This window comes from Equus quagga, chromosome 14, assembly GCF_021613505.1.
Source record: "Equus quagga isolate Etosha38 chromosome 14, UCLA_HA_Equagga_1.0, whole genome shotgun sequence".
In the NCBI taxonomy this organism is placed as follows: Eukaryota; Metazoa; Chordata; class Mammalia; order Perissodactyla; family Equidae; genus Equus; species Equus quagga.
In genome coordinates, this window is record NC_060280.1 from 96,791,321 (window position 1) to 96,818,746 (window position 27,426).

Here is a 27,426-nt window from a genome sequence, read left to right on the forward strand (position 1 = left end):
CCCGGCGCTGAGGTAGGCGCGGCGGGCCCGGGGCTGCAGCGGGGCGGGCGGGGGGCGGCCCGGGGCGCGCGGCGGGGAGCGCGGTCGGCTCCGGGACCCTCTCTGGCTCGGGACCCCCGGCCTCGCCCCGCGAGGCGGCGAGGCCGGAGGCAGCGAGCGGAAGAGGCGAGGCGGGCGTGGGGGCCAACCCGCGGGGCTCAGCATCCCCCCTCGGCGGCCGGGAGAGAGACCCCCCGCCCACGCCCTCCCCGGGCCTCAGTTTCCCCGCCGTGAGATCCAGCCAGGGCGATGGCGTCTCCGCCTCCTGGCTTAGCCCGAGGTCGCGATGCGCCCGGAGGCGGGCTCTCCGCCTCTCCTCGCTCGCCATCCCCGCCCCCGGGCCGGTTGGGGCCGCGCGGTTGGGCGCGGTGGCGAGCTCGCTCTGGGAGCCGAGGGAGGCCTCGCTGGATCGGGGGCCGGCCCGTGGGGAACCTCCGCCCTCGGCTGCCGTCCCCGCCCACCCCCAAGAGCCCACCTCTCTTCCTGCTCGGTGTCCTGCCATCTTTCCTGCTCGCCTGTCATCGTCCCTGCTTCCTCCCCTGCAGCCTGTACTCGTTTCCCGACCTACATATGCGCGCCTCCTCCCCGCGAGGATCCGGGGTAGCCGCGGCCAGCCCCTGACCCGGAGCGCTGAGGACACTTGGCTTTCGCCGGGAGCGCCCCCCCCTTCTCTGGGCCTCAGTTTGCCCCGCTGTCGAGTGGGGTCAAAGCCCGAAAGCGTTGGGGACGCTGCAGCCTGTGTACGGGCTTTCCCTTTCCCCCGGGAAGGACCGCGCGCGCGCCCCGCCGACGCAGGGCTGGTGGTCGCCCCGGCCCCGCGCTCTGTTCCCGGAGACTCCGGAGCGCCCCCCGGGCCTTCCCGCCGCGAGGAGCCGGGCTCCGGGGAGGCGCTCAGGTGCAGCGTCCCGGGAGCCCCTCCCCGAGGGCCGAGCCCCTCCCCGGCCTCCGTTCCCCCGGCGGAAGGCAGGCGCGGAGGCCGGCCGCGCTGGGCACCGGCGGGGAGGCGGCGCAGCCATCTTGCGCCCGGGGCGGCCCGCCGTCCTGCAGGAGGCCTCCCCCCCCCCCCCCCCCCCCCCCCCCCCCCCCCCCCCCCCCCCCCCCCCCGGCCCCCGGGCACCCCCCCCCCCCCCAGCTCGGCCCGCCGCTCGTCGCCATGGGAACCGGATTCTTCAGGGCTGGGAACAGATGCGCCTTCTTTGGCCTCTCCGCTCCCACTAGCACTCGGCGGAGGGGGGATCTTTACCTCCCGGAGTCGTGACCGTGACCCGGGATCAGGGCGCTCCGCCCCGCCCGCGGGGGGCGGCCCCAGGGACGCCCCGGCTCCCCGCAGGCCTGAGCTGACGGCCTCAGTTTCCCCACTCCTCCCTGGGGCGCTTCCCCTTTCCTGGGCAGGGCTCTGGGCCCGCGCTACCTTGCCGGGCCGGCCCCACCGGCTGGGGAGGCAGTTGACGTGCATGCACCTCCCCCCTTTACAGATGGGGAGACGGAGGCCCCGGCGCTCGGCGCTGACCTGAGGGGGGCTGAGTCGGGGCTCCCCCCGATCTGTTCGCCAGCCACTGCCCTGGGTGGGCTCCCGCTCCTGGGGAGGCCGTAGGGGGCGCGGGACGGAGGAGCTGGAGCTGAGCAAGCCTTGCCCCTCCAGGCCCCTCCTCCGAGCCTGGAAATGCAGCCCACAGCCACCATGGCCACGGCCGCCACCACCACGGCCACCACTGCTGCCCTGACCACGACGTGGGACAACACCACCAGCCGCCCCACTGTGAGTGAGGGGGATGGGGTGGGCGGGTGGGGAGGCCTGAGCCCCCGCCCTGCCCTGCCCTGACCCTGCCGCCCGCAGGCGGAGCCCGACCCCATCCGGGACAACTACGTGCTGCTGGTGGTGGTGATGTCGCTGTTCGTTGGGGGCACGCTGGTGGTGCTGTCGGGCGTGCTGCTCCTGTGCAAGCGCTGCTGGGAGGTCCACCGGCGCCTCAACAGGTGCGGGCCCCGCCCCCCGCCGCCTGGGGGGGGGAGGGGCCTGCGTGCTGGAGCAGCAGGTGCACACCCGTGCGAGTGCAACGGGTGTGTACACGCTTGGGAGGACGGGTGGGACCCGAGCAGGTGGGCTTCTGGGAGCTCAGACCCGTGGGCGGTGCCACCTGGGTCCTGGCGCCCACCGGCTCTCCTGCTGTCCCCCCAGAGCGGTGGAGGAAGCAGAGAAGACCACCACCACCTACCTGGACAATGGCACTCACCCAGCCCCAGGTGAGGCACCGTCCAGGCCCCACCCCGCCTGCCTGCCCAGCCTCCCGTCCACCCTTAGCCGCCCGCCCGCCCCCCTCGGGCCGCCTGACCACCTGTGTCTGTCTGTCTCCCCCACCAGACTGGGCGCAGCTCGATTCCGACTCATCTCTGTTTCCTTAACGCCCACGCGTAGGTGCGCACAGGCGCGTGCTGAGCGAGCGAGTGAGTGTGTGAGCGGATGAGCGAGTGCCCACCCCCACCCCTCCCGTCCCCGGCGGTCCGTCCCCGACCCAGCCCCCAGCAGCCCGCCCGGCGCGGCCCGCTCGGGGCCCACCCTCTCTTGGCTCTCCTCGCAGACCCTGACTTCAGGGGGGAGGACCCCGAGGGCCAGGATGCCGAGACGGAGCGCTTCCTGTCCACCGGCTCCACCGGCCGCCGCGTGTCCTTCAACGAGGCCGCCCTGTTTGAGCAGAGCCGGAAGACACATGACAAGGGCCGCCGGTGAGGGGGTGCGGGGGCACGGGGGCTGAGTGCCACCCCAGATGGGGCTCACGGGCGGGCTGGCCTCTGCCGGGGGCCCGGTCCTGCCCTGCCCCTGAGACCTGGCACGGGACGATGGGGCCGGGGAGAGTGGGGGGCCGTGGCTGGGGGATGGGCCCGTCCGAGGTGACGGTGGCGTGCTGGGCGCAGGTACACCCTGACGGAGGGGGACTTCCACCACCTCAAGAACGCCCGGCTCACCCACCTGCACCTGCCACCCCTCAAGATCGTCACCATCCACGAGTGTGACTCGGGCGAGGCCAGTGCAGCTGCCACCCCCCACCCCACGGCCACCCCCAAGGCCAGCCTCGCCATATTCCAGGTGAGATGGGGGGCTCGCCGGGCCGGCCACCCCACCCCACCCCACCCCTGTCCCCACCGGGTGGGTGGCCCCTTTCCCTCGGTCCCGCCGGCTGTGCTCCTCATCTTAGGGCGGGGAGGGGGCCCGGCTGGGGGGCACCACGGGCAGCCGGGCCTAGCATGCCCCCTCACCCACCCGTGCTCTTTGACCTGTCACTGCTTCCTCCCCCACCCCGGCTCTGTCCCACAGCCCCCGGGGAAGGCCCTCACTGGCCGCTCCGTGGGCCCCAGCTCCGCCCTGCCAGGTGACCCCTACAACTCCGCCGTGGGCCCTGCCGACTTCGAGATCAGCCCCTCGGTGTCCAGCGACTCTGGGGAAGGCCCCTCGGTGAGCCCCCTTCCCTGTCCCGGTCCCCAGGCTTAGGGTCGCCCCCTGCTCACCCCACCCCCTGGAGTGACGGGAGGTGGCGCTGGGAAGCTAGCCAGCCAAAGCTGCCCCGATAATGCCAAGCCGTGGCCCAGGCTGGGCCGGCCCTGGGGCAGCAAGCAGGGGCCTGCGTGCCTGAGACTGGCCCTCTTCCCTCCCAGCTGGACTCGGGTGCCAGGGGCGCCAAGCCCGCGGGGCCGGGGGCGGCAGCGGGGCCTGGGGAGGCCGGCCCAGTCCTGCAGTTCTTTACCCGCCTGCGGCGCCACGCCAGCCTAGACGGGGCCAGCCCCTACTTCAAGGTCAAGAAGTGGAAGCTGGAGCCCAGCCAGCGGGCGTCCAGTCTGGACACGAGAGGTGAGCGACGGCCCCTGGTGGGGAGCGAGGCCGGAGGGCGCAGCCCTGCAGCAGGGATGGGACAGCTCACTTCTCCTGGGGCCCAGCGCCTGCCCTGTGCTGGCCGGCGGGCATCTTGCCCAGGGTCTGGTCTCGGCTGGTAGGGCCACACGCTGCGCCCCAGGCTCAACTTGTATGAGGCGGCAGACAGAAGCGCATTTTGGCGTTGTGGTCAGACAGCTCGTCGGCCGCGGCAGCGTGGAAGCAGCTGGCGACGGCGTGTAAACGTGGGGTCGTGTACCAACAGCACTTGATTACAACAGGTTGGGGTCCGCTTGACCCGTGGGCCCCAGTGTGCCCCACTGTGGGCTAACGACAGTAGCCCTGCAATTCTGCAAACCTCTGGCCACGAGGCTGCTTCATCTTCAGCCCCCAGCAGGGCCGTGCGTGGGGAGGGAGGTGGCTGCCTGAGCGGTGGGCACCGACAGCCGTAACCCACTCAAGGGACCCAGTGGGGCCAGGCTGCAGGGGGCCGCCTGTGGGGCAGGTGACTGGTCTCCGAGCCGGGAGAGGGGATGGAAACAGATGGCGAGTGGCCATTGACCTCGCTCCACTGCTGGGGCCCGGCTCCTTCCGGCACAGGGCGGGCAGTCAGCTCTGGCTGGGGTGCTCCTGGCCAGGGAGGGGAGGCCTGTCGCCTGCCTTGTGGGAGCCAGGACGGAGCCTGCGATTCCTAAGGCTGATTATAGTCAGATGCAGACGCAGAAGTACCCAGAACCTGTTTGCGGGGTGTCTGTCCTCCCCACCCAGGCTCTTCCCAGGCCTCCGTCCCAGGGTCCTGGCCGCTGGCCAGGGGACCCACGGCGTGGGTGGTGCTGGCAGTAGAGCGACTCTCCTCTCCCCCTCACTGGCCCCCCAGGAGCCTGTCCCTGCCTCTCCCATGACTTCTGGCTTCTGCCACCGGGTGTCCAGGGCAAGGCCCTGCTCCTCCAGCCACACCTGTCTGCCAAGGCCACTGTGGGCAGCTTGGTACCTCACTCCAACTCACTCATTTGCCCAGGCCTCTGAGCTCCTTGGTTCTGGCCCTTCTGCTCTCTGTGCCTCGGTTTCTCCATCCACACAGCAGGGTGCACAGGCACCTGGCTAAGCCCGGGGCTGGGAGGGCCCTGGCGGGCTGACTGCTGGCCGGCCTTCCTCCGCACAGGCTCCCCAAAGCGGCACCACTTCCAGCGGCAGCGGGCAGCCAGCGAGAGCACGGAGCAGGAGGACGCAGATGCCCCCCCAGTGGATTTTATCCAGTACATCGCCAGCGCGGGCGACGCCGTGGCCTTCCCGCCCCCCCGCCCCTTTCTGGCCAGCCCCACCAGCCCGCCCCCCACTCTTGGCAGGTATTTTTCAGTAGATAGAAGTGTTAGGGCTGGACCCGTGGGCTCCCGCCCTACCCCTTTCCCCCTAGGAGGCCCAGGGAGCGCCCACCCCGCCCTGCAGACAGGCGGTTTTGTCCCTCCGGCTCCACCGTCCCCCCCAGAGGCTGCCTGGCTGGGGCCACCTCTCCAGCACGGACCAGAGGCGGCGGCAGGGGGAGACTGGGTAAGGGTAGGGGGGCGGGCAGGGCCCGGGATGGCCCCAGGGTCCCTAAGGCCAGATGCCTCCCCAGCAGGGCCACTGGGGGTGTGTGCCCAGCAGGGTCCTGCCGCTTCCTGGTGGGGTCCACGTTCTAAAGGGCTGTGCCGTGGCCCCAGGTCCCCTCCTGCCTGCCCCTGCTCTTGAGGTCTGGACAGCCCCTTCTCGGAAACTGCTGTCATCACTTTTGCTAGCAGCCCGCTCCCCGCCCCCCAGCCCAAGGGCAACTGTTCTGAAGCTGTGGGCCCACGTCAGTGGGGTGGGGCACTTCAGCCTTCTGTGTATGGTCTGCCTGGTTCCTTATCAATCCAAGATGGGGCATGAAATGAACCTCAACTTGGACTCCATGTGGTCCAGTCCTCCCAGGCCACCTCCTCCCACGCTGAGACGGCTCCCAAGGAGAGGTTAACCCTGGCCTCAGGGGCCAGCCACTTCAGCGCCAGCCTGTGTTTCCCTTAGACACCTTAAGACACGCCCTAGTTGAAAAGCAGGTGTCAGGAGGGTTCAAAGTTTATCCAAAAACCATCTCCTGCAAAAAAAGACAGCATTTTCAAAAACTTATCACAAGGCCGAGTCAAGCCCGGAGAGTTTCCACCCGTGCCCACCCTCCCCGACCCAGAGGCGGGGTGGCCGCGGAGCAGATGCAGGGGGGGGGACGCGCGCACAGCCTTCTGATGGCCGCCGCCTGGCTTGCAGGTTAGAGGCGGCGGAGGAGGCGGGCGCCGCGGGAGGAGCGAGCCCCGAGTCCCCACCGGAGTGCGGCGGCGGCGGCGGCGGCGGCGGCGGCGCGGGGCCTGAGCAGCAGCAGCAGCAGCAGCAGCTGGAGTCGGATGGCGAGCGGGACGCGGGGCCGGAGCAGACCCAGACCATCTACCACGACATCTGGAGCCTCCGCGCCTCGCTCGAGCTGCACGCGGCCGCCGCCTCGGACCACAGCAGCAGCGGCAACGACCGTGACTCCGTGCGCAGCGGCGACAGCTCGGGCTCCGGGGGCGCCGCGCCCGCCTTCCCGCCGCCCTCGCCGCCGCCCACGCCGCGGCCTGCGGACGTCGAGGCGGGCGGGCCGCGCAAGCTGCTGCAGATGGACAGCGGCTACGCCAGCATCGAGGGCCGCGGCGCGGGCGACGACGGGCCGCCCAGCGCCTCCGAGAAGCGCTCCTCCTTCACCAGCGCCGGCCGCGTGGCCACAGTGGGCAGCAGCTTCGAGGTGGCCCCGACCTCCGCCCCCGAGGCGCCCCCGGAGGCGCCCGCCCGGCCCCGCAGCCCGCGCGCCTGGCCCCGCCGCGCCCCGCGCCGCGACTACAGCATCGACGAGAAGACGGACGCGCTCTTCCACGAGTTCCTGCGCCACGACCCGCACTTCGACGACGCGCCCCCCGCCGCCGCGCGCCACCGCGCACGCGCGCATCCGCACGCGCGCAAACAGTGGACGCAGCGCGGCCGGCAGCACAGCGACCCTGGGGCGCGCGCCGCGACCACCGGCCCGCCCGGCGCCGACCCCCGGCCCACGCGCGCGCCCCTGCGCCGCGGAGACAGCGTCGACTGCCCGCCCGACGGCCGCGCGGACGACCCGGCCGCCTCTGCCGCCCCCGCCATCCCCGCCATCGAGGAGGAGCCCGGCGGCGGCTGCCCAGGCTCGGGCCTGTGCGCCACGCCCCCGGGCGCGCTGCTGGACAAACTGGCGGCGGGCCTGGAAGACAGACTCTTCCTGCCGCGCCTCGTGCAACCCGTCGCCGCGGTCCCCGCGCTGGCCGCCGCCGCGCCCACGTCCCCCGACCACAGCCCAGCCTAAGCCCCGCGCCCTGCGCCCACTTGTCAGCTTCGCCGACGCCGCGCGGGGCCCCCGCGGCGGGACACACCTGGGGCACGACGCCCGGCGCACGTGCGCTGGGACCCCGGTGGCGGGGCCCTGCGCATGCGCGCGCTGTCCCGGACGACCGCGCCCGCCCAGATGCGCAGGCGCACATCCTCGCGACGAGGTCGCCGCGCCGCCCCCAGGTGCGCATGCGCACAGTCCCTTCCAGGCACGAGGCTTGGTGCGTGGGGCGTCGCGAGGCTCGAGGACCCCAACTCGACTGGAGGAAGCGTGGCAGATTGCCCTTGGGCTCCTGAGGACCACGTTCAACTGCCCTTGGCCACAGACAGCGGCCTCTGGATGGTGGCGGGGGCCACCGTGCGTACCGCACCACGTCTCAAGCGCACAGACACAGGAGGCGCATGTGCAGGGCCTGCACCCGCAAGGGCCAGACCAGTCCGAGGGCGCGAGGCGCATGCGCAGAGCGGCCCTCCCAGGGCCAACTGAGCCTCGACGTGCGTGTGGTCTGCACGCGCTGGAGTCCACGAGGAGTCCCGCGGGGCGCTGAGCATCCGCGAGGAGCGCGCCGGCCGCCGGGTGGGAGGTTGGCTGGAGGCCGTGGCTGCCAGCCCCCCAAAGCCCCGGAGCCGTTTACCTCACCGCGGCGCGTGCTCGCGGCAGTCCGCGCCCCCTCCGAGCAATAACCGTGCCCGCCGCCGCCCCGCCCGCCCGCCCGCGCCCCCGCGCCCGCCCTCCGCATGCGAGCGGGCCGCCGTCCAAAGAGCCGCCGGTCCCGAGACTCACACAACCCAGCGGCCGGTTCAAGTTTCCCAAGCTTTATTTATTGCCAAAAGATGGGGCGGCCCCGCCCGCCCGAGCTCCGCGCCGTCTGTCCGTCCGTCGTGTCCCATTCTCTGGTTGGTTATAAATGTCACTGCGCACGCTGGCTCGCTCCGGCTCTTCTCTGGGGACCCGGGAGCGCGCAGCCTCGGGGGAAGAGGGCCGGGGTCCTGCCGGCAGGCCCTGGGGCGGAGCTTCGGGGGGCCGGGTCGCCCAGGAGGGCAGCAGGCCGGGCGTGCCCAAAGGCAGCCCCGCGGCGGAGGCCCAGCTGCCACCGCGCCACCGGCCAAGCCTGCAGGCCGCGGCCAGCCGGGCTGTGGGTCACAGGGTCCCCCAGGCGCAGACTCAGCGCCCGCCTGACGGCGCGCCCTGCCATCCGGCGATTCCCAAATACCCCTCACAACCACAACTCAAATCCACCTGTTTTATTTTTTCTTAAAAAAGAAAAAAAAAAGGAAAAAGGAACCAAACGAAAACGAGGTGGCCGCTGGCTCCCCGGGCGCTGGGCATGCATCCCGGTGGACAGGCCTGCTCTTTGCCTGGCTCCGGCGGGGCTGGGTGCGTCGGAACACATCACTCGGCCCGAGGCACTCCGTGGCCCCTCGGAGAAGGGGGGCGGCGGGAACCAGTAGTCTGGACGTAAAGTGCGTGGCGAGGCTTCCAGGCCCCCGCCGGGCCCTCACCCTCCTCCCGGCCGGGGGAGGGGCTCAGCACAGGATTGCAAAGTCAACGTGGGCCGTGTCCATTGGCTGCGAGGGAGGGCCAGACCCCAGTCCCTGCTGTCCCCCAGCGCCGCCCTCCAGGACCCCTGGATTCCCGAGGTGGTCCCCAGGGAGGGCATGACGGCCTTCCTAGGCGGCGGGCCAGCAGCTGGCGGGAAGACTGAGGAGGACCTGGGCCTTGGCACCTGGCTGGGGCTCCTGGAGACAGGCTGCAGGTGGGGACAGAAGGGGGTCACTCCTGCACTGGCAACGCGCTCTGCATCCCTGGGTGGCAGGCCTCGCCCTGGGGCCCACGAGTCGCACAGGGAACTGAGGCCCAGTCACGAAGGGCTGTAGAGGATCCCGAGAGGCCAGGGAAGGCTGCACTGACTCGAAGGCCACCCTGTCGGTCTCCCTCCCGCGGCCAGCAGAGGCCTCCCTCCAAGCTCAGCGCGGCGGGCGCCTAGGGGCTGCTCCAGGAGCGGGGATGCGGCGGGCAGGGCGGCAGCCTCAGGCCCTCCAGACCCTCTGGGGCCCAATTCCCTCTCCTGAACAGCGGCAGGCAGAGGTGGGAGGACACCGCCCCCCCTCCCCCACCCCCCAGCCCACCCCAGCCCTTCTGGCCTCCTCGCCTCCTGCCTCCATCACCACTGCCTCCACCCCCGTCCAGCACCATCCCACCCTGAAGCTGCCCTGAGCTGGGGAGGGTGAGCCCCTCGGTTCTGCAGGACAGGCTGCTGGTGTGAGGGGCCCCGCCCTCTGGCCGAGTGGCCAGTGTCCTACAGAAAGTGACCTCCTCCACTCTTAACCCAGACCCCGACAGCAGCGAGCACAGACCCAGCTGTGGCGGGCAGCCCTTCCCACCAGCCCCGCGGCATCTCACCTGCGGGCACACAGCCGCACTCACTGCTGCTTGCAGGCCGACAGCCGGCGGATCTTGCTGCTGGCAGAGCAGGGCTTGCGGGCAGGGTTGGAGGCAGCACTGGCGCGGCGCTCCGCCTTCGATTTGGTGCTCAGCTGGGCCGACTCCGTGCCGTTCATGCACAGGGCCTTGGGCAGGCCCCGGCTCTGTCCGTTCTGACCGGCCTCCTCCTCTGGGACCTGTCCTAGGAGGGAGAGGGCAAGCGGGCTGACCCCAGGCCTGAGCCCAACGCCCCCAGGCCGCCCTGCTCCTGGGGCTCCGCCACCACCTGTCCACCCTCCCAGGGCCTGTCTGCAGGGCCCTCACAGGGAGAGGCAGAGCTGGCCAGCCAGGGCGGGGGCCCAGCCCATGCTGCCTGTCTGTCAGGGTGAGCTGGGGTCTGCATCAGGGGCCTGGGCTGCCCTGCTCACCCTCCGCCCACCACACGGTGAAGAACCAGGGTCCCGGGGCGCCCTGAGCCCCAGCTTCTCACCTGTGCAGAGGCCTGACCTCATTGGGCCCCATGGGATGCAGGCAGGGCTGGGCTGGGGCCGGGGTGTGAGACTCGAGTCTCCCGAAAAGCCCAGCTCGGCTCCCACACGGGCGCGGGACGAAGAGACCGGCGCCTGGGGCCCACCGTGCCCCGTCCTGGGCCGGCTGCCTGTGCTTGCTCACTGGCATCTCAGGGCCTCGGGCCAAGACTGCACGCCTGCCAAGCTCTGTGGCCCCTCTGAGGGGCGGGGAGGGGTGTAGGGAGCGTGGCCACCGCCTCCAGCCCATCTCTGTGACTTGAGACCCTCGCTGCACCCAGGGTGTCAGGTGCCTGCCTCGGCAGCTTCTTGAACTTGCTGCGAGCCTGCCCGCATGCACACAAGAAGCGTTGCTCAGGGCTCCCAATGGAGTGAACGCGCGGCGGGTCGGCGCCCTGCTCTGAAGGGGGAGGGCATGGGGCCCAGCTGCCCTCAGCAGACAGTGCAGGAGAGGGCAGCCATTGGCAGGGGTCTGCCCCACTCGCCCCCAAGGCTCGGGGCTGTTGGCCACCGACCACGCTCACCCCGGCCCAGGCCCAGCTCTCGGGGGTGGCGGCAGGACCCTGGTGGGGACAGTGGGGGGCGAGCAGCTGAGAGCCTCTGCGTGCCCACACAGCGGAGACCAGAGTGAAGGTCCAGGCCCCACCATGGCCCGGGCCGACCTGCGTGCAGGTTAGAAACACGGCTGCCTGACCTCGCAGTGGGACTGTCCCACTTCTGGCACAGGGGACGTTCCCAGCTGGGAAACGTGGCTCAGACCCGGAGAGCCCTCTCAGGTGAGCCCTCCATCACGGGGCTGCAACAACGGCAGCCCTGGCCTCTCACGGGCCAAGGGACGCCCGTGAGCCAGGGACGGCGTGCGATCGGTGGCTGGTGAGGCCCTGGGGACCCAGTAGGGTCCTCGCTTGGCCTTACCAGGACAGCAGCCCCCCTGCCAGCGACAGTCACACCAGCACCTGTGGCAGAGCCCCCGTGCTTCTGAAAGACAGGATGCCTCATTCCTGCTCCGTGGAGGGGACAGAGGCTCCAGGAGGCCTTGAACCCACGACTGGACTGTGGCCATAGTGACTCTGGGCCCGGGACACCAGCTCCCAGCTGACCCTGCCCCCACAGAGTGGGATGTGGAGACGCTGGCATCTGCCACAGACAGCTGTGTGCCCAGTGTCGTGGCCCAGGGGCCCACTGCCCGTGGGACAGCCCACACACCACCCCTTCCCACAGCAGGAGCCTGCAGCCGCCACGAGCAGGGGAGCAGAGGAAGCGTCACCACACACTCGCGGGGCAGACCTTTATGACGCTGGGCCAGCCCCGGAACAGAGGAACCACCACGCCTCGGGGCAGGGCGTGGGGCAGGGGGAGGCCTGCGGAGGCGCCAGCGGGCCTCAAGGGCGAGGCAGAGCGGGCAGGGAGCTATACTATAGCCTCGAGCTCCTCCACGCCCCTGGCCTCAGCCTCCTCTCCAGAAAGTTCTGAGCACGGGCTCTTCCATGCGCCCGCCTCCTCTCTAAGCCCTGCCTCAGACGCCTCCTCGCCACCTGGGGAAGCAAGGCCAGGGCGTCAGGGCGGGCAGCCGCCACCACGAGGGCCACCGGACCCTCGGAGCCATCAGGGGGCTGCCCCCATCTCACACCGCGCGTGGGACATGGGCGCACTCCCCAGGACGCAAGGGCCAGCCCCGGGCGGCCTCCACCCTCCAGGTCCCCACCTGCGCCTGTGGGGGAGGGGGTGCCAGCCCTGCCCCTGGCCAACCGTGCCCCCTCGGCAGCCCCTTGTTGTCAGCGTTGGGCCCGGGGTTGACACTGGTGTGAACGGACCTGCCCCAAGGGCTCGGGGACGTCAGGGATGTAGGCTCTGCCACCACCGCAGGTGAACATCGAGGCCGGGGTGCAAAGCCGCTGACTCACCGGGCACCGTGAAGTCCTGAGTGTAGATGATGTCATCCTCGACGTCAAAGAGGTCCTCGTCCGCGTCGGCAGCGCAGCCGTGCAGGTCCTCCAAGTACGGCACCACCGTCATGCCGCGCCAGCGGTCCTTGCAGTCCGCGCTAGGCGGGATGGGCACTGGCTCCTCAGCTGGTGGGTGCTTCTTCCGGAACCAGCTGCAGAATCAGCAAGTCAGGCCGGCCAGGGACTCACCCAGCCCCCTACCTGGGCCCCGTCCTCTGGACCGGGGCGCCTGCGGACCCCAGGGCCCAACCATCTTCCTACTGCGGAACGGGCGCAGGCAGGGAGGGAGGCGCAGAGACGAGACAGCACAGGCCCTGCACCCCAGACCGTCCCGCTCCCACTGCCACGGCCTGCCAGGCTGTCCAGGCCCCAACATGGGAGTGTGGCCAGCGCTGAGCTGGCCCCTGCACCGGCCCCTCCTGTGCTGGGACGGGCACCCCTCACCTGTGCTGCCGGATCTGCTGTATGGAGAACCTCTTGGCCGGCTCGTACTCCAGCATCCCTGATGGGGAGACCGGCACGGGGAGGGGCGGGTCAGCACCAGGCAAACAGCCCCAGCCCGCCTGTGCCCAGAGGACCCCAGGGAGCAGGGACCGGTACATATGACCAGAACCCCGAGCTCAGAGTGCTCTGAGGGGCCCCCACCCAGGGCCTGGCCTCTACAAGAAAGGCTGGCCAGAGCGCTGGGGTGTGAGGGCAAAGACGCTGAGCCTGTGGGTGTGTGAACACAGGGCACATGGGCCCACGGCTCTGTCACCACTCGAGGGGCCGTCCAGGCCCCAAGGTGCATGCAGCCTCATGGTGGGACACAACAAAGCCTGGGACGACGCTGGAGGACAGACTATTCCCACCCAAGGATGCCACACTGTGCACACGCCCCAGGGAGATGAAGCTCGTGGGGCCTCTGCGGGCGCCTGGTGATTCCGGCCAGGACCCTGAGGCCCGAGACGGCAGCAGGAGAGAATCAGAGGCTGCCAGGGTGATGCTGCGGGTGCTCCTGCAAGGGTCCTCACCCAGCACCGGGGCAGGTCCCCCAGGACACTCGGAGGGGCGAGTCCCCCCAGGCTGGCTGGGGCGGCACTGGCCTGAGGCGCAAGCCCACATGCAGGGCTGCGAGGCACCCTGGAGCCCGCACTCCCGGCTCCGACCGCCTCCTGTGGGCAGGCAGAGCAGCTGCCAGCCATGCCTCACACATCACGCGGAGGAGAGGGCGCCGCAGCTCCTGGAGCGCTGAATACTGCGTGCGGGAAGGCGGCTTTGTTCCCAGGAAGCCAGCAGCAATTTTGGGATCTGGGCTCAAAGGGCAGAAGGTCTGAGGGGTGCAGGAGGGGAGGAAAGATCGGGGCCGTGGCCTCGCTGCTAGGGGCGGGGAGGGGCCCCCGGCTCTGAGTGCCAAGTTCTCAGGCCGGCAGTGCCAAAGCAGCTCGGGAGGCGGCCCACCCACCCTGGCCGAGGAAGAGCCTGCACGCAGGACTGGCTGCGCAGAGGCCTGAGGCAGACCCCACTGCTGCCCGGGGGAGTCGAGACCACCAGACCAGCCAGCTCGGCCTCAGGGAAACGTCGAGAGGAAGCGAGGACTTGCCCCACCGTATCTGGGGACAGAGACAGGGACGCCCTTGGCCGTCCCTCAGCCCCATGTGGGGCCAACTCAAGGCTCAACGACAGCAGGGGCTGTGATGACCCTCGTCTCAGACATGAGTAAAGACAGCTTCACTTAGAAGAACGCCAACCACCCAGGGCCTGGAGGGGCGAGGAGCCCAGCACGACCTCTGTCACCACCCTGCAAAGCGAGACCTGGGAACGGACAGCCCTCAGGGGCAGGGGGCGGGGGAGGCTCCAAGCCCCCCTGAGCACGGGGGTCCTGTCCAGTCGGGACAGGGAGAAGGCCGGTCTGAGGGAGCCGGCTGGGCCGCAGCTCCCGTGGAAACAGGCCGGGCTGCTTCCCACGCTCCAAGAATAACCAGGCTGCCTGCCCAGCGCCTGGCTACCTGTCTTGAGGGTCCCGGGGCAGCTACCAACGCAGGCCCGGGTGAGGAGGAGGTGGAGGTACTCGCTCAGAGGACTGGGCCACACGGGCCGCCGAGCACTGGAGATGAGCCCAACTGTAGCTTTATTTCACTTGAATTTCAACTCAAACGTGAGACCAGCTTGACTTGTTATCAGGAAACTGAGATGTGTCTGCAGCTACTTGGGACCAGGAACCCACTTCTTCAGCTGCCAGTTACACGAGCCCAGATGCTGAGCACTGCCCGGTGCAAACCTGGAGAGGCCCCACCTGGACAGGGCGCATCTGGACAGGCCCCACCTGGGATGGGCCCCACCTGGGCAGGCCCCAAGCCTGGACTAGCCACACCTAGAAAGACCATTGGCATGGACAGACAGTGCCACCTGCTGCACAGCCCAGGAAATGCAGCAGGAAGAGACCTGTGGGACCAGACCCATGGCAGCAGGAAACCTTGACCCAGCAGGTGGGCTGGGGTCCAGGCTGCTGTTTCCCTCCGGGGGAAGTGGGGTCAGACAAGGTGGAACAAAGGTCCAAAGTAAGCGTTGGAGCCCAAGGGGGCCAGCGAGCCCTTTCCCGACTCAGCCCCGTGGGGTTGGCCCTCCACAGCTGCTCCCCACCCCTGCAGAGCAGGGACACGCCAGAGGGACGGGGGCTGCACTGAGGAGACCCAGCTCTCGAGAGGCCAGTGATTGGCAGAAAAACCGCAGGACGCCCATCACTCACTGGCAGCCACCCCCCTCCACCCCCAGGGCATGGCAGTCGTGTCTGAGGGCCTCACCTCTCAGCAGGTCCGAGAGCGGAGGGCCGCAGTCGCCCGGGATGGTGTAGTCCCCCTTCCCGATGTTCTCAAACAACTTGTAGATGTTGTCCCCTTCGAACGGGTACAGGCCCGTCGTGATGTTGTAGCTTCGCCCGGGCGAGGAGAGAGAGTGGTCGGTGGGGGCTTCTCCCGCAGCCCCGGCCTAGAACCAGCCTTAGCCACCCTAACCCGTGAGGCTCGTGTCGGGGGGGCGGGCTCGTTCCGGAACAGGTGGGGCAGTGTCTACACCACTCCAGAATACTGAAAGCCCCTGGACGGTACGTGTTAGACGGCGGGTTATGGTACGTGAATTCTCTCTCAGTAAAATGAAATGAGACGACCCAGCCGGTGGCTGCCCTGGCACTGGGGCAGGACGGAGGGTTCTGGACTGATGGGGCCTGCGCTACCCAGCTCTGCAGCGTCAGCCTGACCTCAGGAGTAATGAGGGTCCCGGAGCACACTGAGCCCACTCAAAGCTGCTCATGCTCAAGTGCTCGGGGAAGTGACCGTGGACAGACGGACAGATAGAAGAACGTGGCAGATTTGGGGGGGAGGGTACATGGCAGCTGGCCAGCAACACTCAACTTGCCGTGTTTGGGAATTCTTACCATAAAGCGTTGGGACAGAAACACTCGCCTCAAAACAATGAATGAGGCCCATGTGCAAACCATTGAGAACGAAGGCAGGACAACTAGGGTGGGCTGTGCGTCCCCATGGGTCTTGACCCCAGGACCCAGAAGGCAGCCCCTCCACTCCTACCCACAGGGGTTCCTAACCCTGGTTCCAGGGCCTCTCACATGCTCCGGCCGCCCAGAGGCGCTGGGGGGCAGGGGCAGGTCTGGGGGACCTGCTGGGAGGGGCAGGGTGCTGGGCCATGTTGGGCAAAGGAGAGGCCTTCTCGGGCAGAGCAGGGGACTAGGCACTTACAGCGTGACCCCAGCTGACCAGATGTCCACCTTGAAGCCAGAGAAGGTGTCCAGGCCATTGGCGATCTCGGGCGGCTGGAATGCCGGGGAGCCCTGGCTCGTCCGGCAGGTGTCGTCCTCAGCAAACGGGTGCAGGGCCTGCAGCAGTGCCAGGCGGCCCTCAGGGCGAGGCCTTGGGGACAACCCCCCCAACCAGGGCCCAAGGGCCGGGCACCTACCTCGGCCACGCCCAGGTCGGAGATCTTGAGCGTGCCGCTGGTGGTGAGCAGCAGGTTGCCCGGCTTGATGTCCTTGTGCACAATGCCCTGGCTGTGCAGGTACTCCAGGCCATCCACAAGCTGGCAGAAGTACCTGCAGGCACGGCGTCTGTCGGGTCCCCCTCGGCACCAAGGCTGCCAGGGGTAACCCAGCAGAACTAGGCACAGGAGGCCACAGCCCAGGAGCCGTCAGAGCCGGGCAAATAGACATGACAAGACAGGCAGCCCATCAGGGGACCAGAGGGGCCACTGGTCAGGCAGAGCTGCTCCTAGGCCCATGAGGGCTGGGTCACTCCCACCTAGCCACCTGGGAGGGCAAAGGAGCGCCCTGGCCCCAAGCTGCCTCCCCAGCCAGGGCAGCCCTCCTTAGCACCCCTCATCAGCCCAAGGGATATGCTGCCCCCTCCGATCACTCTGGCCTGGACCCAGCCATGGAGCCTCCCTTCCCCTCATGCCACGGGCCAGCTGGTGCTGCAGGAAAGGGAAGGGGCTGTGACTTCCCAGGAGGGCCAGTGAGCCTGCAACAGCACAGGCTGCCTTCAGGGGCTTCCCACGGACCAGGAGGTCCCAAAGCTGAGGGAAGTGGGCACACTGGGGCAGGAAGGTGTGCAGAGAGTAGCTGCCGGGGCTGTCGGCCAGGGCTTCTGCAAACCAGGCCCCAGAGCTTGCAGTTTGAAAACACACTGGAGCTTTCCTTTTGCTGATAATCAGAAATAGCTGTCTGCCCATCAGGGGGCTGGGTCCTGGAAGCCTGGGGCTTGTGGGGGCGGCAGGAGGGAGGGGCAGGCCGGCCAGTGGTGCGCTCACCCGTGGGCCTGGCACGTGGGGAAGCGCCGCTCGGGCACGCTGTCCAGCATCTCCTGCATGCCGCACACGCAGTACTCCATCACCATATACGTGGCACGCTAAGGAAGCCAGCGCGGGTGGGACGGTGGGGAGGAGGCCCAGAAAGGGGGGCGGCCCCAAGACCCACGTGGAGAGGAGCCTTGTGCTGGGACCCCTTGACTCTGCCCAGCAGGTCACGGACAGGTACCTCTGCAGAAGGACACTGGCTCCTTGACGGGACCCGGGGCCCCCACCCGCTTCCTGGAGCCGGAGCCAGCCAGGGCCGCGCCCCCAGACAGCGCCTGTCCCCAGCAGTGAAGGGCTCGGCCAAGGACACTCCCAACGTGACATTCTGCAGAATGACACGCTTCCCACCCACTAGGTGCCACCACGACAGGAAAGGCCTCAACACCAAAGGCAGGGAGCACGCCCACCATGCAGCCCCCCAAACACAGGGCCACCCAGCCCAAGGCCGGGGCAGTCTTTCTTCCAGCCCCAGACCCCCACTCCAGGGCACCGGGCGCCAGGAGGTCCAGCACACACACAAGAGCAGGTCGGGGGACATGAGGGCCCGTGGGTTAACTCTGGACTAACTGGAAAAACACATGTGGGTGGTTCATGGCCATACCCGCGGGCAGTGGCTGGGACAAGCCAACTGTGGCGGACCACCCACGCCAGGAAGGGCCCACCGGGCTGCCCCACTGACGGCCCACAAGCGGCGCTCGCCCCGGTTGCTGTCTGCCGCCAGGAGCGCCCGCTGGGTCAGGTCAGGGCAGTGGCCCCGCCCCGAGCGCAGGGCGGGCACTCGGCCACCCCAGCACGCCCGGCCCCGAGAGGATATATCTTCTGCTTCTCTTCGTTGTACAGCACGTCCACCAGCTGGATGACGTTCCTATGCCGTAACCTCCTCAGCAGCTGGATCTCCCTGCAGAGAGGACAGAGTGTCAGCTGACCCCGCCGGGGCACGGCCGCGCGCTCCACCTGGTGACAAAACCCGCAGGCTCGGCGGCGGGTGGGCACCAGGAGGGCTGGGAGGCTGCGCTGCTGGCCTTTCTGCATGTGCCGGTCCACAAGTGACAGCACCAGGTGCTCCCCAAGCTGAGGGGCTCGGATGAGGACACGGTGACCCGACGCTCTGTCCTCATCTTCACTGAGCGTGAAAGGTGTTGTTTCATGAGAGACACGGCGACAGCAGCACCGGGACAGCAGTGGGAGCGTCCACCGTGTGTGGGAGGCGGGGCTGGTCACACAGCAAGGCCAGGCCGCGCATCCCCCCAGCCTCCCATGTCCCTCCCTGGCAGTGCGCCACGGCCGGAGCGTCTCCAAGGGCTCCCTTCCTGTCCCCAGCACCCCGGGCCCTGCGGGATGGACAGCTGCTCCGGGAACAGCCCAGGGAGAAAGCGGCCCTACTGGCCCCACCAGATGGCCACCGGGACACCCGTCCACCTGGCCCTGACGCAGCCCGCGGCCTAGGAAAAGGGTCAGCCCAGTGCTGCCACTCTGCAGACGGCCTTCCAATGCTCTCTCTCTCCAAACAGCCCACGCAGGAGAGGGGCCCTCCAGTCAGCAGCTCCTCAGGAGACCGAACACAGTTACCAGCTGACCCAGCAATTCTGCTCCACGTACGCACGGGGAGAACTGGAAACACGCCCACAGACACCTGTACGCGCACTCTCACGGAAGCCCCAAGGGGAAACAGCCCAAGTGTCCATCAATAGTGGAAGTAGAAACATGACGTGTCCACCCACACGCTGCACTATTACGCAGCCGTGAAAGGGGCGAGGCCCTGACACGGGTGCACGTGGACGGACAACTTTGAACACACGACGCTCAGGGAGAGAAGCAGACACAGAAGGACACACGGTGTGCGACCCCATTGATGTGAAACGTCCCGAACAGGCCGATCCAGAGAGCGGGCTCACGGGTGCCAGACGCTGGGGAGGGGGTGGGGCTGCTTTCGGGGTGATGGGACGTTCTGGAACTGCACAGCAATGCTGGTTGCACAACATGAATGTACGTCAGGCTGAAGTGTACGGCACGTGAACAACATCTCAAAAGAGACCTTTCGAAAGTCCTCACCAGAAGCCCAGCACGAAACACAGGAACAGCTGGGCAGAGGAGGGGACCCTCAGCCCATGGCCCCTCAGACTCGGGTCCCATTCCTCTCACTGTCCGAGCTATGTGTGAAGGCCGCCTCTTCCAGAAAGCCCTTCCTGCCCCCTCCCCAGTGTGTGAATCCTGTGCCCCCCACAGCGCCCACCCTCCCAGGGGCCGCCTCCACAGGCCATGACGTCCAGGACCAGGTAGGGCTGCTGCCACACAGCATCCCGGCCCGGCGCCGACACAGCCTCTGAGAGGAGCGGCCCCCAGCACTGCATTCCTGTGTAGCCCCCACACCCAAGACCCAGAGCAGAGAAGGCCCCCACTTGGGGACGAGGCCCAGCCCTCAGCTGCTTCCCCACGAGCCCGCTGACGCCCCGCACCGCCCCCCAGAGGGCCCCTCAGCACAGCAGGGATCTGCCAATGACTTTCCCACCATTTCGTGGTTCTCCTTGACCCCTGGCCACTGAGGTCCCAGGATGCTGCCCACATGCAAATCCACTCGCTGAGTGGGAGGCAGAGAGGAGGGGCTCAGAGACGCTGGGGGTACCCTACTTTATGCTATCTGACTATCGGGGGTTTATTCTGGTGTCCACTGCGAGCAGGGATCCGACTCAATTTTTCCTCTAATCATTTAATGCAGAGTCTCTCCCCCTCGGCACTGCTGACACTGGAACCAGGCCTCTCTCTGTGGGGGGCGGTCCTGGGCGCTGTGGGGGGTTGAGCAGCATCCCTGACTCCCACCCCTACTCGATGCCAGGACCATCCCCAGTGTGACAACCACAGATGTCCCCAGGCGTCGCCTGGTGTCCCCAGGGGGCAGGCCCGCTCAGGTGAGACTGTGTTGTAAAGGATCGGAATGTCCACCCTCTTTGCCTCTGAGCCCCTCCCGACCCCTGGCAGGTCCCCCCTGGACCTCGCCAGCTCCACCCCAGTGCTGGTCCCCAGGTCCCAGCACTCGCTCACACATGTGAAAGACCTTTCCGGGAGTGGAGCCGGCTCCTCACAGGTGTCCCAGTGCAGGTGTCCCAGGGGCAGATGCCTCAGGTGCAGGAGTGGAGCCGGCTCCTCACAGGTGTTCGAGTGCAGGTGCAGAGCCGGCTCCTCACAGGTGTGCCAATGCAGGTGTCCCAGGTGGAGGAGTGGAGCCAGGTCCTCTCAGGTGTCCCAGTGCAGGTGTCCCAGGTGGAGGAGTGGAGCCGGCTCCTCTCAGGTGTCCCAGGTGCAAATGCCTCAGGTGCAGGAGCAGAGCCAGCTCCTCTAAGGTGTCTCCGGTGCGGGTGTTCCAGGTACAGACGCCCCAGAAGCAGGTGCAAAGCAACTCCTCACCGGTGTCCCAGGGCCAGGTGTCCCAGTGCAGGTGTCCCAGGTGCAGATGCCTCAGGTGCAGGAGCAGAGCCAGCTCCTCTAAGGTGTCCCAGTGCAGGTGTCCCAGGTACAGATGCCCCAGAAGCAGGTGCAAAGCAACTCCTCACAGGTGTCCCAGGGCCAGGTGTCCCAGGGACGGGTGCAGAACTTCCCTCAGAGACCACTGTCTGGCACCTTCCCTCCACCCAGGCAGGTAGGTAAGCACCCGCCAAGTGCCTGGCCAGCGTGGGGCCAGTGGCTAGGGCCGGGAGGCAGCTGCGCGGGCGCCTGCCACAGGGTCTGCAGCCAGGGCGGTTTTCGTGAAGGCACAGGAGTGAGACAAGCCCAGAGAAGGGCATCCAGGCAGGATGCGAGCTCAATCAGCTAGCCCGGCATGCCCAGGGGACGGAGGGATCGGCCACAGAGCCCCACCCCCAAGCTCTGGCTTCCTGGGACCGCACCCGGGAGTAGGACTAGTCGGCACAGAGACCGGCATGGCAACCAGACTCTCCCACACGTCAGGTTGACCAACGGCAGCTCCATGAACCGAGCGCTCCCCAACCGGCCGGCACACCTTCCCAGCCCTGGAAACCCCCCGGGCACTGTCTCTCTTCATCCCACGAGACCACTCCAGGGACTTTCAATGCAACAAGGCACCCGTGTGCAGAGACAGGGAGCCCCTTCACACGTCCAGCCAACTCGAGGCCACCTCAGCAGGGGGCCTCTGACCGGCTAAGCCTGGAGACATGTCTCTGAACTCCGACACGGACCACCAACAAAACCACGTGGCTGCTCTGTGAGTCGGGACCCCTGTCGCAGGCGGAGGAGTCTGGGGGCTCTCACCTCAGGTCTTCACTGGCAAGAGGACGGCCCCACGGCCATGCACTCCTATGTCCCCAGATAACTGGGCTGAGCCTCGTCTGCCCATGGCCGTCGGCCAAGCCCGCCAACAGACGTGCTGTCCCAGCCAGAGCAGCCAGCACCCTCACGCCACCTGGCAGCAGTCGACAGCGCCCTTTCCCAGCGAGCAGACAGCTCCACGCTCCAGTGTGACATCAACAAAGGATGCATTAAAAAGAGGTCCCCGCTGTGACTGCCACTAGGGAGGCGCAACCACGGGGCGAGCCTGACCGTTCTTTCCTGTGTTCAACCACCCGGGACCGAAGCACCCCGGAACCACGGAAGCCACGCTACTCACCCAGGAAAGAACGGCCACGATGTCAAGCACTATGAGACGGGCAGGGGACCGTGCAGAGGGTCAGCTGTGCAGACGGCGGTGGAGACAGGCAACTGGAGTCACGCTCCACACGCCCTGCACCCGGGATGACATGCCGACACGCTGCCCCGAGCCAGCCGGGGAGTTTCTGTCACCTTCTCTGCACTTTCTGTGTCTCCTGCAAGTTATGTCTGCGGCCAGGAAACGAACAGGAAACCAGTGCTTCGGGCAAAGGAAGGAGCTGGGGCCCCAGATGCAGGAAGCCGGCGTGGAGGCTGCGCCTTCCGGGGCGAGCGCTGCCCAAGCAGAGGGGACGCTCAGCCGACTAGTTGATTAACCGGAAGAGAAACGGAACAGCCAGAGCCAGAAAGCCAGTGGAGCACCACGGTCACACGGGGACAGACTGGGGGAGACGGGGACCCCTGCCCCGGACGCAGGCTCCTGAGGGGCAGCCAGGGGCCGACGGCGGCTCTGGGAGAGGGACAGCGAGCAAGATCCCCTTCCGCTCAGCCCCTCTGCTGACAAAGCTCAACGTGGCCAGGGCCCCAGAGGCCCAGATAGGAGACTAAGACGAAGGGAAAGTCACTAAGGGCACAGTTCAACACCAACACTTGCACGCCCGCGTTCCCAGCAGCACAGTTCCGAACAGGCGTTAGGTGGACACGGCCCGAGTATCCACCCATGGGTGAATGGACAAACACACGTGTCCACCCACACACTGGAACACGACGCAGCCGTGAAGAAGAGTGAGGCCCTGACATGGCTACACAGGGACGGACCCGAACACACGACGCTCAGGGAGAGAAGCAGACACAGAAGGACACACGGCGTGTGATCCCATTGACGTGAAACGTCCAGAACAGGCAGATCCACAGACAGAGAGCGGGCTCGTGGGGGCCAGGGGCTGGGGAGGGGGGGGGGGTGATGCTGACGGGACAGGATTGCTTTTGGGGTGATGGGATGTTCTGGAGATAGGCATGGGGAAGTTCTCACGATGTGTGACACTATTAAATCTCACTGAATTACACATTAATACCGGGATTTTATGCTACGTAAATTACATTTCAATAAAGCTGCTGAAAGAATCCACTCCAGCTGAGCCGCGTGCTGCACTCGGGACGAAGGCCCTTCGGTCGTGATTTTGACACACAAACGGGCGAGGAGCCTGCGCGTCCCTGCGCTCCCACTGCCTCTCACACTCAGCCCTCTGCCAGGGCCGCCACCAGGACGCACGGTGCGGGCAAGCCGCGGGGACAAACCTCACCCTCCTGCCACCACCCTTGGCGGCCGGCCAGCCTGGGCTCATGGCAGAATCCTTCCAGCACCAAGGGGGGCAGGTGCCCCGCAGAGGCCGGGACCTTGTGGAGGCCGCTTGGGACGGGAACAAGAGCCGACAAAGTCCAGGATACTGTGAAAATCCCAACCATCCACCATCCAGGTCCAAGAAGCCGCCAATCACCGCAGGGCCGCCCGGCCTTGCCAAGCCCAGCCTGGGGACCAGAGCCCGTCAGAACCGCCGCCGCTGCCCAGGGCCCGGCAGCACAGAGGGGCTGACGGCCAGCGCTCCCGGGGGCCGTGGGACGCCCAGGCGAAGGGAGTGGCCCGTGTGGCCCAGCATGTCCCCTATGTCGCCTCCCGAACATGGACGGCGGGCACATGCCAGAAAGGACTCTCAACCCAGGACAAGACCTGTGATGAGGCATGGGCCGGACAGGCGTGGGGACCGCGGGCTCAACACAGCTTATCAAATGCCCCGCTCGCTCCCTCTGACCCAGAAACTCCACTTCTGCCGACACACCCTTCAAACGCCTCGCCCTGGTCACACGACGTGGCACCGATGGGCACAGGGCGGGCCACGCCCGGCAGCAACATGTCGACACCCCGGCCTGGGGCAGGGGCACCGCAGACCACCCCACAGTTTGCTGTGGCTGTGAACAGAGACCGACTTTTATGTTACTAAACAATTAATGAAAAAAGTCCCAAAAGGACAGTGTCTTGTGAACTGTGAGAAGTGTAGGAAACTCGGGCTGTCCCGGGTACGGAGCCCGAGGACACGGCCTTCCGCTCACCGGCCCAACGCCTGCTGTGCGCGGCCCGCGGCACTGAACCCATGTCCCGCCGCCTTCCGGGGCCCAGCAGGCAGCGGGTGGCGGTAAAAAGGGGAATGAGCGCCTCGCTGCCCACAGCTGCACAAACCCCGCGGGCAGGACACGCGGCAGCAGGTCACCCCGGCCCCAGAGGACGGCGCCAGGGGGCCCCCACCACCCGCTCTTGTGGCCTGGGCGGGCTGGGTCCGTGCGACCCTACTGCCTGTCGGAAAAACAGGTCGATACAACTTATTTCCTAAGAATGGTCCTTAGGGGAGTTTCGTTTTTCATTAGAAACGGCTTGGATGGGTTAACAACACACATTAAAAAAGCCTTGAAGGAAATGTGCCAAGACACGTGGGTACCGAGACTGTGGGTGACTTTCCTGACTTCTTGATGCTCTTTGGAACTTCCTTGCTTTACGACGAGAACACAGGAGTTTCTCAGGGCAGGGGGCGAGCGCAGACCTGTGGCAGCCTCCCGGCAGGAGAGCACCACAGGCAAACACCGCCCCAGGAGAAGCCTCCCCTTGGCACGGGAGGACTCCTGAGGCTGGCGGGGAAGGTTCTGGACACTTTACCCATGGAGAGGCGAGTGGACTCGAGTTTATTAAGCCTTTCGCAGACAAAGGAGCCTTTTTCCCTGCGGGTGGCTGCAGCCAGGCCGGCCCAGGAGCAGGAATCTCGGGCCTGGGAGGGGACACCCCTTCCCCAGCCCAGAGCCGCCAGGGCGGAGCACTTCGATGTGGTGCCCGGGGCAGCGCCAGAGCCAGGAGGTGCGGGGTGGGGGTGGGGGGGTTCTGTCCCATGGCCGCAGCCCCAGCAGGTCCTCGGGCCAGACGCCGAGGGCAGGTGGGCAGCCGGCCGGGCAGCCCTGCACTCCCAGGGAGGCTCCGAAAGGCATAGCCCCCACACATCCAGGGGAGCTGATGAAATCCGGCACGGGGCCTGCCAACCACGCTACCTCCCTGGCCTCAGTTTCCCCTTCAGTTCTCGACAGACACTGCACGCCGTGAGGCCCCACAAGCTCTGGGAACCTCAGCTGACCATTGAGGAAACCAGGGGCTGGGACCCAGCGCTCTGTGACCCTGCAGTCAGGTCCGGTCACATGTCCCCATGGAGCAGGAGGGGACTCTTCGGGGTGGTGAAGTGTCCTCTAACCTGACCTTGGGCGTGTGCATTTGTCCAAGCCAAACTGCATCTCAGGCATGCATGCACACCAGGCCTTGGCTAAGGTGGGTGCTGGGCGCCTCGCCCCGCCCCTCCACGGCACGGGGTCTGTGGGCAACCGGGGACCCGCTGAACGCTGCTGCACCAGTCGCTGCCCTGGACGGGTTTACACCTGAAGCCTCCAGGTGGCCAGTAGGCTGGGCTTCGGTGCCTCCAGCCGCATGACCAATCAGTGCTGGAACCCGGGCCCGTGGACGGAAGTCCGGGAACCCCTCCTCCCTTGGGCGCTGCTCCCAAGAGGCTGGGGCCTGGGGTGCCACCGCAGCACAACGCCTCGATGGACCTGGGCCGACTCCATGCAGGAAGGCTTGGTCAGACAGGCAGACACCAGCACCCTGCGCCTGGGACAGACGGGAACAAGAAGCCCAGGAGGAGCCAGGAAAACAAGGACAGGACTGGCGAGCGGGAGGGGGGTCTGCCTCGGGGGTCAGCACCCAGGACGCAGGTGCTCACTGTCCCCCACCCTCAGCAGTGGCAAACAGGCAGCCCGAGGGCCACCTCACCCCACGTGCTCGGCTTAATGACAAGCCAGCAGCCGAGTGGAGATCTGACTCTGGTGAGGCGTCCCTGGGCCTGAGTCCACCCCCAGGTGTTGGTGGCTGCCACCCAACCTCCACCTCACAGGAAAGAGACCAGCACAGAACTAACCGAGGGGCGTGGGGCGCCCTGCCATGCCTCCTCCCACTGTCCACAGGCTGAGGGCACAGAGACTGACGAGTCCACACTGGAACACCGCCCACCCTGCCAGTCAGGCCCACCGTGAGACAAGCCCGCTCTGCCAAGCTTCAGTGCTCGCTCCATCCCCAACGTCAGCACCCCGGGCTGTCCCAGGGCGAGAGAACCGGCCCAGCTCCAGCGGCCAAGATGGGCGGAAGGCCGGGCGGAAAGGAGGCAGGTGAAAGCGGATCCCGGGCAGCACTTCCCAGGATGGGCCTGGCGAGCCTGCGGACCGTCCAAGGTCATAAGTCAGTCCTGCCGCCAGCCAGACCCGTTAGATAAACCCCTTCCTGGAAACAGGAGGCTGGGAGAGGAGCTCGGCCGCAGGGCGGCGTCCCCTGGGGTGGCAGCGATAAGGGGCCCCCTCCTGAAACTGGCAAGAGGAACAGAGGCGGGGCTCGCCCCACCCCTGGCCCCGTCCTTGGGGCGACTCCTGCACGCGGCCCCTGACCCCGCCCCTGACCCCGCCGGGATGCCTGGGGCAGACGGGCGCCCGAAAAAGTTTGTTTAAAAAGTTTGCCAGGGTCCTGAGGTCACGGACGCGTGTAGTGTCACCTCTCAGGCCGGCAAGAAAGAGCTAAGTTGCCCCCTGCTGACCGATAAGCCGGTGCAAACAATCACTTTTGGCAACCGCAGGGCTTCCCTCCGCCGCCGCCGGGATAAACAAGCGCGTCCGCCTGGCCCCAGTGCCGGCCGCCCGCTGTGCCCAAAGCCTGCCGGCGGCCCTGGCCGGCTGTGAACACTGCTCTCAGGGCCAAACACCGGCTGGTTCCACCGGCACCGAGGTCCTCCGGACAGCCAGGATGGCCAGGGGGAAGAGGGGCGCGCCCCGCTTCCGAGGCAGCCTTTGACCTGGGTGCCCAAGACCCCAAACAGACGGACAGACGGACGCCCAAGGGGCCAACAAGCTGGCCCGACTTTGTGAAAACACTTCAGCAGGTTTCCAAAGACACCTTCCCTGGCAGGGAGGACTCAGGAGCTGGCTGGTGAGCTCAGATCCTAAAGGAAGCGGAGAATGGAGGAAAGGGAGGGAAAGAAGAGGAAAGAAAGGAGGGAAGAGGTAGGAAAGAAGGAAGGAAGACAGAGGAGGGAGGGCGAGCAGAGGCCCCGGCCGCCCGGCCCAGGAAGCCCGCACTCACTTCTTGACGTTGGCCTCCCCGTTGGGGATCCTCCGCAACTTCTTCTTCTTGAGGATCTTGACGGCCCGCCTGCACAGCGTCTCTGAGTCCAGCACCTCCTTCACCTTGCCGTAGGAGCCCTCGCCCAGCAGGTCCCCCATCAGGTACTTGCCGATGAGCTTGGCCCGCTTGCGCCGGGGCTGGTAGATGACCTCGGTGGAGTCGATGCGGTGGATGAACGTGTCCATGCCCACGGACATCAGCTCGCCCTCCGTGAACATGCCCAGCTGCTGCGGGTCCGCCACATCCATCCTGGACCCCGGGCTTTCCTCCTCTTCCTCAAGTCCCGGGGTGTCGGGGAGGGGGGGTGCGCTTCTTTCTCTTGTTCCCCCTTCCTCCCCAAAATTCCCTTCTCCAGAAAAGACAAAAAAAGTCAACAAAAACGCAAAAGAAAAAAGAAAAAGCCTTCTTCGAAAAAGAAACGATTGTCCTAGACGAGAGTTCCCGAGGCGCGCCTGGTGCGGGGCCCGGGCCCCGACGGTGCGGCTGCCGCCCGGCCTCGCAGCTCCGGTCGCTCGGGCGCGTCCACGAGGGCCCTGGGG

General features: G+C 67.4%; 2 protein-coding genes across 3 annotated transcripts; one reads left to right on the forward strand and one right to left on the reverse strand.

The window, feature by feature from the left end:
* The first annotated feature begins 6 nt into the window (after positions 1-6).
* On the forward strand, positions 7-8,384 carry CBARP (CACN subunit beta associated regulatory protein). Of its 2 annotated transcripts, XM_046685035.1 has the most exons (11): positions 7-12; positions 585-779; positions 1,682-1,798; positions 1,877-2,016; positions 2,219-2,283; positions 2,619-2,763; positions 2,953-3,124; positions 3,353-3,490; positions 3,691-3,883; positions 5,067-5,250; positions 6,182-8,384. In XM_046685035.1, exons 3-11 carry the CDS (start codon positions 1,703-1,705, stop codon positions 7,275-7,277), a joined length of 2,229 nt encoding a protein of 742 aa, XP_046540991.1. In that variant the 5' UTR covers positions 7-12; positions 585-779; positions 1,682-1,702; the 3' UTR covers positions 7,278-8,384. The 2 variants fall into 2 exon arrangements, with proteins under 2 accessions (XP_046540991.1, XP_046540990.1); XM_046685034.1 differs by lacking the exon at positions 585-779.
* A 532-nt stretch (positions 8,385-8,916) lies between these two features.
* On the reverse strand, positions 8,917-27,419 carry STK11 (serine/threonine kinase 11). Its single transcript, XM_046685041.1, has 10 exons — positions 26,846-27,419; positions 17,852-17,935; positions 16,993-17,082; positions 16,147-16,279; positions 15,930-16,066; positions 14,982-15,109; positions 12,643-12,700; positions 12,157-12,350; positions 9,705-9,927; positions 8,917-9,051 (listed from the first exon to the last, which is right to left on the reverse strand). Exons 1-9 carry the CDS (start codon positions 27,133-27,135, stop codon positions 9,725-9,727), a joined length of 1,317 nt encoding a protein of 438 aa, XP_046540997.1. The 5' UTR covers positions 27,136-27,419; the 3' UTR covers positions 8,917-9,051; positions 9,705-9,724.
* Positions 27,420-27,426: the final 7 nt, after the last annotated feature.

What these genes read in the sequence shown, in the direction of transcription:
- CBARP (XM_046685035.1), top strand. Translation starts at nt 1,703, where the DNA reads ATGCAGCCCACAGCCACCATGGCCACGGCCGCCACCACCACGGCCACC. An exon ending in GTCCACCGGCGCCTCAACAG is followed by an intron (nt 2,017 to 2,218) that starts GTGCGGGCCCCG and finishes CTGTCCCCCCAG; the next exon opens with AGCGGTGGAGGAAGCAGAGA. An exon ending in ACTCTGGGGAAGGCCCCTCG is followed by an intron (nt 3,491 to 3,690) that starts GTGAGCCCCCTT and finishes CTTCCCTCCCAG; the next exon opens with CTGGACTCGGGTGCCAGGGG.
- STK11 (XM_046685041.1), bottom strand. Translation starts at nt 27,135, where the DNA reads ATGGATGTGGCGGACCCGCAGCAGCTGGGCATGTTCACGGAGGGCGAG. An exon ending in GGGGAGGCCAACGTCAAGAA is followed by an intron (nt 17,936 to 26,845) that starts GTGAGTGCGGGC and finishes TCCTCTCTGCAG; the next exon opens with GGAGATCCAGCTGCTGAGGA. An exon ending in CAGCAGATCCGGCAGCACAG is followed by an intron (nt 12,351 to 12,642) that starts GTGAGGGGTGCC and finishes CTGATTCTGCAG; the next exon opens with CTGGTTCCGGAAGAAGCACC.